The 12,864-nt window shown below is 56.4% G+C and overlaps 1 protein-coding gene across 3 annotated transcripts in view; it reads right to left on the bottom strand.

Annotated features, from left to right (window-relative positions):
* Window positions 1-2,827: 2,827 nt before the first annotated feature.
* Window positions 2,828-12,864, bottom strand: part of CDCA4 (cell division cycle associated 4) — a 30,807-nt gene continuing 20,770 nt past the window's right edge. Inside the window, exons 1-2 of one of the 3 annotated variants that reach the window (XM_049612002.1) lie at window positions 12,791-12,857; window positions 2,828-5,271 (exon numbers count right to left, since the gene is read on the bottom strand). In XM_049612002.1, coding sequence (XP_049467959.1) covers window positions 4,582-5,265 — 684 coding nt within the window. In that variant the 5' untranslated portion in view covers window positions 5,266-5,271; window positions 12,791-12,857 and the 3' untranslated portion in view covers window positions 2,828-4,581. Of the gene's footprint in view, window positions 5,272-11,668; window positions 11,957-12,790; window positions 12,858-12,864 lie in introns of those variants that run through there. The other 2 variants (XM_049612003.1, XM_049612001.1) reach the window with 2 other exon arrangements.

Raw genomic sequence — 12,864 nt, 5'->3', positions numbered from 1 at the left:
CGAACCGCCACCAATCGGTCCCCGCAGTTCAGGTGCACGCGGCACCCCAGTGACGGAGCTCCGCGTTGCGGTGGCTGGTGTGAAGGAATTAGTGTCTGTCTCCTCACCGCCACACGGGGTTGCGGTTCTGAGGTCTAGGATGTATTCACCGGCAAGATGTTTCAACATCTCACATCTGCTCTAAGAGTCTTTGAGGAAAAAGCAGAGAACAAAGGTGGCAACCGGTCGCCACTGGCAACAGGCACAGAGGCCGCCGGCCCCCCGACTCGAGGGTGCGTCCTGTCCTCCAGGAAGGCCTTCCTCCGCTTCCTCTGAGACTCCCGTGGCCCCCCGCCCCCCCGTCGCCGAGCCCCCCAGAGTGTGCTGTCCGCACGAAGGAAGACGGGGCCGAGGCCCGGGCTCTGGGCCCCAAGCGCAGGATGCAGGCGGCTTCTGCGACGCGGGGACCAGACGGGCGGGAGGTGTCCTACGGGACGGGCAGGTGCCAGGGGTGACACCGTGTCTCAGCTGCGTCTCAGCGGCTCGGGCGCTAGAACAGTTCCTTCCCACAGGGCTGGAGGCTGGAGACCCGCGGGGCTGCCCTGGTTCACGGCCAGCCGACTTCACCCCTTCACCGTGTGCCTCCAGGGCAGGGGGGCGGGGGGGCAGCAGGAAAGCACCTCCCAGAGGCCCCTCCTGACACCATCACACCAAGGGTTAGGCTTCAACATATGAATCTGGGGGACACGAACAACAGTCCAGGACAGAAAAGCAAACCCTAAACCACCCCCAGGGAATCACCCCCTGTGTGCCTCGCCCAACAGGCACACACACGTGCACACACACACACACACGTGCATGCACATGTGTGCACGCTCACCAGGGTGACCCCCGTACCCACTGGGCGGCCCCCACAGCATGGCCATGGGGCAAGGAGCTCACCCACATCTCCGTCCTCACCATGAGGCCTGGGCTTTGGGCACACAGGCCCCGGCTACAGAACTAGGCCAGGCCCCTGATATTGCCCCACCCCTGACCTTGGGGTAGGTGAATCCTGGGACACAGGGTCAAGAGGCACCCCCTGCATGAGGGCGCGTCAGGCCACAGGCCACTGACTCAGGGTGCCCGGCAGCTGCTGGGGGCCACTGTGGACCCAGGCTCCTCTCCTCGTTTTCCTGCTCTCCCTGCGAGGATGGGCTGTCCTGCATCCGGTGTCTTGGTGCTGATGACGACCTCCCTGACCCAGAGCGCAGAGCTGCACGGACAGGTGGAGTGAACACAGCAGCCTGAGCGCGCTGCGGTCCCCACACCTTCCTTCTGCAACGGTTATAAAACACGTGACCATGTCCACACTGGCGCTTACAGGGCCTGAGTCCTGCATTTACGTTAGGTCCGTCCTCAGCAACCGGCCACCTGCCTCTGCTCCTCGGCGGAGAAGCTCAGGTGCTTCTAGGGGAGTCGGGGTGTCCACCAGCATGACTGGGATGACCGAGGGCCAGCACCACCCCCCCCCCCGACTTGGCCCTGCCCAGGACAGCCAGGCCACCAAGCACCAGGAGGGAGCCTCTGGAACGAGAGCGGCAGCTGGGAGACCATCAGAAGAGCAAAGGGGAAAGGGCGCTGGTAAGAGCTGGGAGTTCAGGGTTAGCGGTCAGTGAGGTGGGGGCCCCGAAGGCCCGGCTTGGCTCCTCCCCTGGAGTGCACCATGGTCCACATTTTCAGAAAATGCCACACTTTCGAAAGCTGGGAAGACAGACACTGCAACTACTACCAAGACCGAAAAATAAAGAAATGATACAGGGGCGCCTGGGTGGCTCGGTAGGTTGAACGTCTGACTTCGGCTCAGGTCATGATCTCAGTTTGTGGGTTCAAGCCCCACGTCGGGCTCTGTGCTGACAGCTCAGAGCCCGTAGCCTGCTTCGGATTGTCTGTCTCCCTCTCTCTCTTGCCCCTCCCCTGCTCACTCTGTCTCTCTCGCTCAAAAATAAACGTTAAAAAAAAAATGCTATAAAGACACAAAAATACTAGTTAACCTTAAAAATAAAACTGCCAGTTATTTTATCAGCAAAAGATGGATCTACCTGGGAATAACAGAATTTCAGTACAACACAAGCAAGCTCTCCCCCAGAGCCAAAAGCAAACCCCGCGAAGGGGAGGATGCTATTTTATAGAGGAGTGGCGGGTGGGACGGACTGTTGTAAGCAAAAAATCCATTGGAGTAAACTGGGAAGTATAAAGTGGGAAGTATTGAGGTTTCTCATTGGCTGAGCTGGGACAGTCTCTCATTTGCTGGGCTATGACCATCTCTCCTGGGCTCAGCTGGGACGGTCTCTCATTGGCTGGGCTGTTGCCAGGGGAGGAGGAAATCTCCCTTCCTCCTGCTGGGAGAGTACCACAGTATCCATGAGCAAGGCGCAATTCTTCCCATTGGGTCTGCAGTGGGCAAGGAACGGTGGGCGTGAGAACTCCCCCTGCTGGCCTCCTGACTCCATTCTAAACGAAGTTCCCTTACTAATTGTCACATTGCTTCAGGTTTATTGGTTATAAAACACATACACTCTATTTTCCACGAGGCAAAAGTACTTTCAAAATCGGAAGGCAACAGCAACCCGTGGGATGTCGCATCCCACCACTGGCTCCTCCAAGGGCGCTGCCCTTGCTCCTGCCGGGGGGACTGGGAGAGAGGACGGGTGCTGAACCAGAAGCCCGTCTGCTCAGCAAGGTGGAAACGCTCCACCTCGTATTTAACACATATTTAACACAAGCGAAATAGGTAACCCAGCCGAAAAAGATCCACTCAAGGATTATGCTGTGGCATGACGAAGCAGATAATAAACACACTTCCATCTTGTTTGTTGGATAATTGTTTAATAAAGTGATGTATACACGACTGATACTAAAGAATGGTCCTACGCGTGAGAGAAAACAAACCTTTTTGGCTAAGGGCTGGGTAAGGAAGAAAAAGCATGAGGAACAGCAACGGGGCAGGGGTGGGACGGGGTGAGCGCAGTCTTACTTGTAAACTAGTGAAAACAACACAGAAGGTCTGGGGCACTCCCCGTGGCCAGGGCAGGTTCAGGGGTGCACACACGGTACACCAGAGCCCACTTAAGTGGCAACGCCCCACCAACCCCACCATCAACTGCCCTCGGGACTGAGAAGCCACACGGGCAGGAGTCCAGACTTCCTTAGTTCTGGACTTAACCTGACTTAACCTGACGGTTCTGTCCCAGCACTTGTGTCACCTGGCACGCGGCAGACTCCGTGCACACCAGTGTGGCTAGTGTTGACCTTAAAATAAACGTCGGTTATTTTACCAGCAAACTAGGTTTATTCAGGAATAACAGAATTGTGACCTGGGAGAAACACGCTATGGGAGAACCACAGGCAAGCCCAAGCAACCAACGGGAGGAACGTCACTTACGGACAAAGGAGGGAGCCGGGAGGGCTGCTCTGAACCAAAGTCCACTGGAGAGAAGCGGGGTCCAGGGTGACGAGGGCTTCTCTCTGGCTGAGTGGTCGCGGGCCGTCGGCTTCTGGTGGGAGAGCAAATGTGCATCTTTTCCCGTGGGGGCTGGCACTGACTCCTTCCCGTTCAGGGGTCTCCTGTAGGGTCTGTGACCGGCAATTCTCGACGTCCGCAGGTGCGGCGCGGAAGCCCCCTTCTGGCCTCCTGACTCCCTTTGAGCGAGGTTCCCCTTGTTTAATGTTCACACCGTGGGGGGACTCGACAGCGGCAGGACACAGGGAAAGCCCGGTCACGCTGGGAGCACCGCACGGGAGGGGCCGCGAGGGTCGGATCCTCTGAAGGCACCACCTGAGACCCCGCCCCAAGATCTCCGGTGGACAGGATGGGCCCTTCTCCAACACTTACATATAAATAGGCATAAATAAACCCCCCAGAATCCGCATGTGATTCTAACGAAGACACAGCCGGCGCAGCGGAGCCGGTAAGGACACTGGAGACCAAGAGGCACTGCTCCGCCCGACGAGCACGCGGAGAAGGTTCGCACCGACGTGAAGTGGAAATTCATGACACACGTGCGCTACACGGAGCCGCCCGAAGTTCCACCCGAAACAAAGTCCTTATCTAAACCTTAAACGATGAAATACACCAACTGCAACTGTTCAGGTTGTAAGTTCCTAATGTAGCAGCAGAAAATGTTTATAGGAAAAATATACTTTGAATAGCTGACAAAATCTAAAAAGATAAAAGTATAAAACGTTTAAAAAATAGATCTTAAGACAAAATATTGCCCCAAACATATAAAACTTAATTTAAAAAACGTCACCTATCTCAAATTACACCAGGCTGGACACCGAGCCCGGAACGGGCCCTGCACAGAGCTGTGGCGGGGGACGGAGGGCAGAGGGGCCGGCACCCGGGGCGCCGGCGGGCGTCAGGCCGGCTTGGATGGCTAGCCCGAAGGAAACCGCCCAGCCCGCTGGAGGACAGAGGGCACAGGGCAACGGGATGCTGTTCTGGAACGTTCTCCCCGTCGCAGACACACCAGGGGCCGAGCCCGCAGACGCCCAGGCCACGCGCTCCGGAGGCCGCAGGGGCCCCTCCGCCACGAGTCCCACCGGGGCCCGGCTGCCCTCTCAGGTCTCCACCAGGATCTCCACCGCGTGCTCCAGCTCCCCCAGATCCGACCTGCAGGTGGAACTGGGGGGCGCGGCGGCCGCGGGGGCGAAGGCCGGGAGCCCGGGGCCGGAGGGGGCGCCGCCCACCATGCCGGTCAGCACCGCGTCCAGGTCGTAGTAGGAGCTGTCCACGTCCGAAAACAGCTCTTCCACGGACCCGGGGGTTTTATTCTCCAGCGTTTCAAATATGTGATCCAGCGACTTCTGAAAGCCCCCTCTGCCCTCCCGGGAGCCGTCCAGTCCCCAGGGGCTGCTCTGCGGGCGCCTCGGGGCGTGTCCCGGGGCCGGGTCTGGCAGGGGGCCGTCTCCCTCGCCCTCCTGCTCCCGCCCCGAGCGGCACAGGATCTCCGTGGAGACGAGGCGGTCCAGGGGCGCCCGCCCTGCGGCCTGGGGCGCCACCACCCGCCAGGTCCCGTCCTGGGTCATCTCTTCCTGGATCTGCCGGACCGTGTTGGCTATGAGGACCGAGCGGCAGAGGTTGGGCTCGACCAGCATGTGGCACAGCTGGAGCTTGACGAGGGACATGTCCAAGAGCGACTGCCGCTGCAGGGTGTAGGAGGGCGCGGCCGGAACGCCCGCCACGCCCCCGTCCGAGTCCTCCGCGTCCTCGGCGCTCTTCCTCTTCAACCCTCGTGCGAACATCCTGCCCTGCGGAGAGCGAGGCGGGCCCCGATTAGCACGTTCCAGTCCCCCCCAGACACCCCCCGCCCCGACTCAGTCTGCAGTCGTCAAAGGTGGGGGTTCGGGCGGGGGCTGCCGCGGCCACCCCTTCCCCCCTCCGTGAGCGTCCTTAGGTACCTGCAGCACGGCCACGCCCGGCACCCTCTTTAAACAGCCAGAAGGTGCACCTCCAGATCATTTCTCCCCGAGGGCCTGCGTGTCTACAATTACTCCCAAATAAAAAGCCTAAAACACTAAGTAACCCTAGCTTATCGCCCCCCAGACTACTTTTCCCAGAACAGCAAACAGGTCGGACTTACCCACAGTCTCTGAAACTCTCTACCATTTCCACCACAGCACCTGGCTCACACTGACTTGAATCAGCGGTTTGTAAACCAGTGAATTAAAGCGTTTACCACCAAAACACATGAAAGAGGTTTCACTCACTGCTGGTGGGACAGGATTCAAGGTTTTTGTTGTGGCGGCAAATACAACTTTTACGCAAGTTTTTTCTCTCATCACTTTTGTAAAAGTCACTTACTTAGAATTGATGAGTACACTGAGAATCAATGTAAGATTAGGTCAAACTACAAGATAACCTGTGAGGGGGCGGGAGGGGGGCGGAGAATTAAGTGTCCAGGGTTCCTCTGTGGCAAACCACTGTATCTCTTCGGCTTTTTTTTCTTCGAAAGAGAGGAGTGGGAGCAGGGGAGGGGGCAGAGAGAGAGAGGGGGAGACAGAATCGGCAAGCAGGCTCTGTGCTGTCAGCGCAGAGCGCAAAGTGGGGCTCGAACTCACAAACCGCGAGATCGTGACCTGAGCCGAAATCAAGAGTCGGATGCTTAACCAAGCGAGCCAGCCAGGTGCCCCCGCCCCCCACGTTTAACTTTTAGTTCTCTTTTCAACCAACTCTAAAATCCCAAACCTGCATGACAACCGATTTGATTCAGGGCCCAACAAAACTCACTCAAGTGGCCCGAGTTACCACCAGGACTCTGGGCTGCCTCTCCTGCTGGCCCTGCACGGCAAGGGTGAGCACCACCACGGGGGCAGCCGGGAGCAGAGACCCACAGCTGGCAGAGCTCAAGGCGCCACATCGAGCACCCGGCTCCCTGGGGGCCCACCTCCCTCTCCTCAGGGGTCCTCTGCAAGCCCGAGAGATGAGTTTGTGAGATGCGAGTTTGTGAGCTGTCGGTCCAGCAGGGGCCTCTCACGCCCAGGCTGGACTCGGGGCCAGCCTCGCCGGGATGGTCAACAGCGGCCGCAGACCGTGCTAGACACACATCACAGCAGGAACCGCCCAGAGAGAGCCCTTATTCATACCTGCTCCGAAAGACCGTATGTTGAGGACGGTCGCTAGATCCATCTAGGACCCCAACCCTTCCCTGTAGCAACCAGCTGAGAAAACAAAGACAAACTCACTAAAACGGAGAGGCTGGAAGGGGGAGCCAGGACCACTCACTGTCCGATCCCAGGAAGAATCACCAGTTATAGGCCCTGCAGGGAAATAAGCCCACTGCCTCCCCCACAAGGACCTGAGCACCCGTGCCACTCAGGCAATGAGAAAGTCACCACCCTGAACTCCCGCTTTTCTCCTCCTTCTCCTTTCCTCCAAACTACCTCCTTACTCTCCTTTGTTGGATTTGCCTATGGCTTTGAAAAAGCTTGCTTGTCCTGTTAACTTTAAAAATAAAACTTCCAGGACACCTGGGTGGCTCAACTAGTTAAGGGTCTCTCTTTTTTAATGTTTACTTATTTTTGAGAGAGCGTGCGTGAGCGGGGGAGAGGCAAAGAGAGAGGGAGACACAGAATCCGAAGCAGGCTGCAGGCTCTGAGTTGTCAGCACAGAGCCTGACGCGAGACTCAAACCCACCAACCGTGAGATCATGACCAGAACCGACATCAGATGCCCAACCGACTAAGCCACCCAGGCGTCCCAAAGGTCTGACTCTTGATCTTGGCTCCGCTCGTGAGATTGAGCCCCCAAGTCAGGCTCTGTGCTGGGCATGTAGCCTAATAGTCCCTCTCTCTCTGCCCTTCTCTTGCTTGCACACGCTTTCTCAAAACAAAACAAACAAAAAACAAAACAAAAAAAACCCTGCCAGTTATTTCACCAGCAAAAGATGGGCGTATTTGGGAATAACAAAATTTCAGTTGGTATTTTTTTTTTTAATGGGGGGGTGGGGAGAGGTTAGGGAATGGGGCTATTGTAAAAAAAGTCTATTGGAATAAACTGGGAATTCGAAGTATAGAGGCCTCTCATTGGCTGAGCTGGGACGGCCTCTCATTAGCTGGGCTGCAACCATCTCTCATTGGCTGGGCAGTTGCTGGGGAAGGAGGAAACCTTCTTTTCTCCTGCTGGGACACTAACAGGTAGTACCGGTGTGCAAGGGGCATCTCTTCCTGTTGGGTCTGCAGTGGCAATGAGTGTGAGAGCTCCCCTGCCCACCCCCGGATGCCATTTGAAACGGCGTTTCCCTCTACTATTTTTCACACCTGGAACTGCTATTCTGTCATTCCCAAATACACCCATTTTTGCTGGTAAAATAACTGACTTATTTTTAAGGCTAACACAGCCCAGGAAGTCAGACTTCTATCTCCAGTGACAGGCCAGGAAGCCGATGACTTCTGTCACAGTCGCCCCAAGGAAAGGACTTCAAAAACTGAGGGCTTCCCTAATACTTGTCCCCACTTCCTAGAAACGCCAAACGTGCTCCCCATAAAACCACCAGGGCTCCTTGCTCCCCCAGCCTGCAGGCCCACCGGGCCCCGGAACCCTGTTCCAGGAGGCAGTGCTGCCACTCGGCCGTCTGTAGCCAAGTGCAGCTACCCGAGTAGCCGCAAGCCAGGCAGTGACCCACTCCCTGGCTGCAACTGCGTCCGGTAAACAGCTTTTGCTCTTCTCACATGGGTGCCTCCATTTGTCTCCGCAGCTCACTGTCGATAGTTGAGAAGAGTATCAGAAAGTACAAGACAGGGGGCCTGGGCAGCTCAGTCAGTTAAGAGTCCGACTTTGGCTCAGGTCATGATCTCACCGTCTGTGGGTCAAGCCCCGCATCTGGCCGTGTGCTGACAGCTCGGAGCCTGGAGCCTGCTTTGGATGCCGTGTCCCTCTCTCTGCCCCTCCCCTGCTCATGCTCTCTCTCAAAAATAAACAAACGTTAAAAAAAAAAAAAAAGAAGAAAGTAGAAGACAAAAACCACCCCGGCCCCGCCCCTCTGAACCAGTTATCACGCAGGTTCTTAGCATCGTCCTAAGCACATTCTTCTCTGTGCATCTGAGAGCTCGTTGCGAGTTCTGCTTTCCTGCTGGTCACATTTTCCACGTCGTGTAAAGGTTCACCATCACCTCCGACGGCCGTGCGTCGCTATGAAGAACAGAGCCTTGTTCCCTGACATTCACACTGCTCACAGTCCTCTCGGTCACAGTGATGCTGGGCTCTAACCCTGGATGTTGGTATTTGTAGCACTTGATTCCGGAGTTTCTACGAGGGCTTAAAAAGGTAGGGGCAGTTGTAAGGCTCATGATGGACGTTATCAAGCCGCTCTCTGGGAAGGCTGAGTCAGTTCACCCTCCACCAGGTTTTTCCGTATGGTTCTTTCACAATCGCTGGAAGCTCCCCTTCACCTTGCCCATTATTCCAGCTCCTCCTCCGTGCATCTGCCATTACCCCGTGTCACCACCCCAGACGTAAACATTATTTTCAGATTCAAAATAAGCAAGTCGAATGGGTAAACTGTGGGGTCTCTGACAACAGAACGCTCCCCAGCAACAAAATCCACACTCGTCTATGCAACAGCAAGGATGGGCCTCAAACGCTATGCCCAATCACAAAGCAAGACCAAAGAAACAGGTACCATACGACTCCATTCATATGAACTTCTGGAAAAGGGAAAGCTAACCTAAGGTGCAAACTAGCAGAGGGGCTGCCAGTGGAGGAGATGGGATCATCCAGAACCCTCCAGGACGACGAAAACGCACCCTATCCAGACAGGAGAATGGCATTCGTCAGATTCACTGAGCAGCGCAAGTAATAACTGTTCATTTCACCGTATTAAGCGATGGCTTGATAAAGAAAAACACGTAAACGAGTTGACGGGGGCAGGCTACGTTAATGTGAATCCAAACCATTTTAGACACTGCCTCCCGTGTATCACTAAGTGCCTGGATCAGCATGCCAGGACCAGTATGTGCTCAGAGTCACTCGAATTATTGGCTTCAAATGGGCCAAATCCTGAGCAACTGTTAGGTTTTGTTATACTCCGTACAAGAAAATGCTGGCAGACTTGCGACTTGAGAAGGACTTCGAGGGCAGCACATGCAATCACAAAAGCCACCGGGCTGCCACCAGAGCCTGTGTCAGGGTGATGCGTCAGGCCGAGCCCAGAAGGTGGCCGGTGAGACTCACCCTCCTACGTGTGGTTCTGGGACACAGCACACAATATGGTTCTGAAGGCAGTGGAGGTGAGCACACAGATCCCCCGGCTGGACTGGTCCAAGCCCAGCTTCTTGGGCAGCCCATGACTATGGCCTGGGGCGCCTGACCCTTTGAACACAGGACACGAGACCCCAGACTTCCCAGGCTGTCCTAACTGCAGAGCCTGACTCACCATTAAGTTCTGAACAAGAAAGTACAGTAAAACCTTGGACCGCGAGTAACTTGTTCTGCAAGACCAGTAAACATTTTGAATAAATTTTAACTTGATACACGAGCGGTGTCCTGCGATATGAGCAGTACGTGCCGCCCAATGTCACATGATCACAACTAGCCGATAGTTCTCTCTCTCTCTCTCTCTCGCTCACTCGCTGTGGGACTGTGGGTGATCATCTCCCATGCTCAGACGCTCGGTCTCAGGCCGCGGTGTTTGGAAGAAATCAGTGATTTTTCAGGACGTTGGAAGGTGCCCACAACTGGCACTTGTGTATTTTTGTGACTTCAAAGCGCCTCTGGACCGCCCTTTGCTTTTCCATCCAAGAGGGAGCTCGGGAGTGCTTTGCTTCATTCTAGGTCATCGGACAGGTTCCTTGTTGAAGTTGCGAGAAAGGAAAGATTCCATGGAGTCAACAGAGAGCAGTGATTCCGTCAGTGATAAAAGTCATCCTACACAGCAACCCTCCTCTCTTGTGCCCCTCACACCAGCCAGGAGGGTTTTCAAAGGGCAGGTTAATTTAGCTTTGTAATCTGCATTTTCTTATGTCATAACCATTTTTATATGAATATATTTGGGTTGTACAACGAGTCATCTGAGTTTCCGGTATTTCTTATGGGGAAATTCGCTTTGCGATGCAGGTGCTTTGGATAACAAGCATGTTTCCAGAACAAACCTCCGTATTACACACCTCCGTCCACTCCAGATAGCCAGAACGCCTTGCTGAGTCACACCCCACCAACTCCTCAGGGTCGATGGTGTTTTGCTCAAACCCTCCTGAACCATGGACAAGCAGGCCAGCGGTGTCAACCCCGTGGTCAAGGCACAGCAGCCTCCAGAACAAGGGGTGACCAACAGAAAAAATTGAAGAAGACACACTGAGTGGTTCCGTGTGGCAGGGGGAGCCAGGGAGGGGTGCTGTGTCCGCCCAATCAGGGCCCCCTCCCCAAGGCAAAGGGGAGCCTGGCCTGGTGGACCCCTTACCCTTCCTGCCCACTGGCCTCTCCTGCAGCTGCTCTCACAACGTGTGGCCAGCAATCTCGAGGCCGGTGGAAAATGCGGATCCCCAGACTCCGAGCAGAAGAGCTGGGGCAGCAGGGGACAGACTCCGCTCAGACCTGACCCTTCACCACGACCTTCAGCCCGTGGCACTCAGGGTTTTCAGGCAGACCAACATGGGCTCTCAGTTTCTGGCACACGATCAGACTGTCTTTGAAATACCTCACCAGAGGAAAATGGGACGACAGAGCAAGCGTGGCAAAGTCTTGAGAAGCGCTGCTTGGGAGTCCAGCTGTGGCTGCATCATCACCGTCTGAGACTCTCCTTCGGCAATTACTAACAAGTGAATTTCGGGGACTTTTGCGACTTGGAATGATACACAGATTCCCTCCACATGGAATATGTCCCATCAGCAAGCTGAAAAAAAAACTTCCCAGCCCTCTTCCCAGGATAAAACCTGCCATTCTACCTAGAAAAAAGTCATAACTGACTTTCTATTCTGAACTTCAACTTCAATTGTAAAACGTGCCAAAACTTGAAAATAAAGAGTAGTTATATACAGGAAGTTTATAAGACATCAAACTTAATTTTGTAAACAGGCAATTTCTTTCTTGTTTTAAAACAACAGTTAGCTCGGTCCTGCTGTCCTGTGCATGCGACATAAAGGCCACCAGAGGAGGAAACAGTTGGGAAACCCTGGATTTGGACCAGCTCATCTCCTGGCAAACTGTGGTTACCTGGTAAGCTCTTTTCCTGGCGATCCTATTTTGCAGACAACAGGCTTTCAGGGAGGTGGACTCAAGCTTGCCTCTGACTAGTGGAAGAGTTTCTGATCCCTTTCCTAGTCCCAGCACCACCAGCTCCCACACACCTGAGTGCCACCGCAGGCAGCCACAAGGAGCCGACTGAAAAGTTTCCCAACCGGGGTCTGGGAACCCTCCTCTTCCCACATCCCACCCCGCCCTTCCCCGATGCCCGCCTCCACCGCCCACGCAGCTAGAGCTGAACAGCACAGGGGGCAGGCGCCATCAGCACCCTGAAACTCCCCTGCCAGTTTAAAGAGAAGCTGGGTCTGCTACAGAACGGGGGACAGAAGCCATTGCGAAATATCCCCAACGTTCCTTTTTCAAGCAAGTCAAACCCAGAAACAAAGGAAAAGAAGTGAAAGTGGACCCTCCCGGGCCGCGGCGGACCTCGCTACCCTCCAGGGCTCCAGAGCGTGGTGCCCCGGGCTGGGCCATTCTGGAAGGGCATCAGATTACTAGCGGAACCCGTGCTGCCCAGAGGACTTGGGATGAGGCACCAGCACTGCGCGGCCAGCCACCCACTCACTCCGTGAGGAAGGCGGGCTAGGAGGAAACCCAGGAGCGCGGGCATCCCGCACCACCGGGGAAGGGGCGAAAGATGAGCACGGACGAGGGCGAGGAGGGGAGCGCGGGGACTCTGATCAGGGCTGGAAACTCAAGTCGGCCGGGCTCCCCGCGCGGACCCTTCCCAAGTCCAAGACAGGAAGGCAGTGGGGGCTGCCCTCGGAGGCCGCACCGCCCCAGCGGCCCCGCCGACCCCGCTTCGCGCTTCCCCTCTTAAAAAGCCCGCAGCGTGATGAGAGCCGGGGGTGGGGGGTGGGGCGCAGGCAGTACTTTCGGACGCCAGTAGCGCAGGGCAGCCGGCACGAGGGGGGATTCCCAGGTGGCGGACGGCCCTCCGGGCGGACGGGCGGGGAGAGCCGGCGGCCCGCGTCGCGCCCCCTCCCCGCCCCCGCGACCCCGGCCTCCCCCCGGGGGCCCGCAGCCCCCACCCCGGGCGCCCAGGCCCGCCCGCCGCCGCACAAAGCCCGCCGCCCGCGCCGAGACGCTCACCTGGCCGCCGCCTTCCGCGCCCGCCCCCGCCCCCGAGGGAGGGGCGGGGCCGGCGGGGCGGGGCCGGGCGGGGC

Source organism: Panthera uncia, assembly GCF_023721935.1.
Source record: "Panthera uncia isolate 11264 chromosome B3 unlocalized genomic scaffold, Puncia_PCG_1.0 HiC_scaffold_1, whole genome shotgun sequence".
In the NCBI taxonomy this organism is placed as follows: Eukaryota; Metazoa; Chordata; class Mammalia; order Carnivora; family Felidae; genus Panthera; species Panthera uncia.
This window is presented reverse-complemented; position numbering and strand designations above follow the sequence as displayed.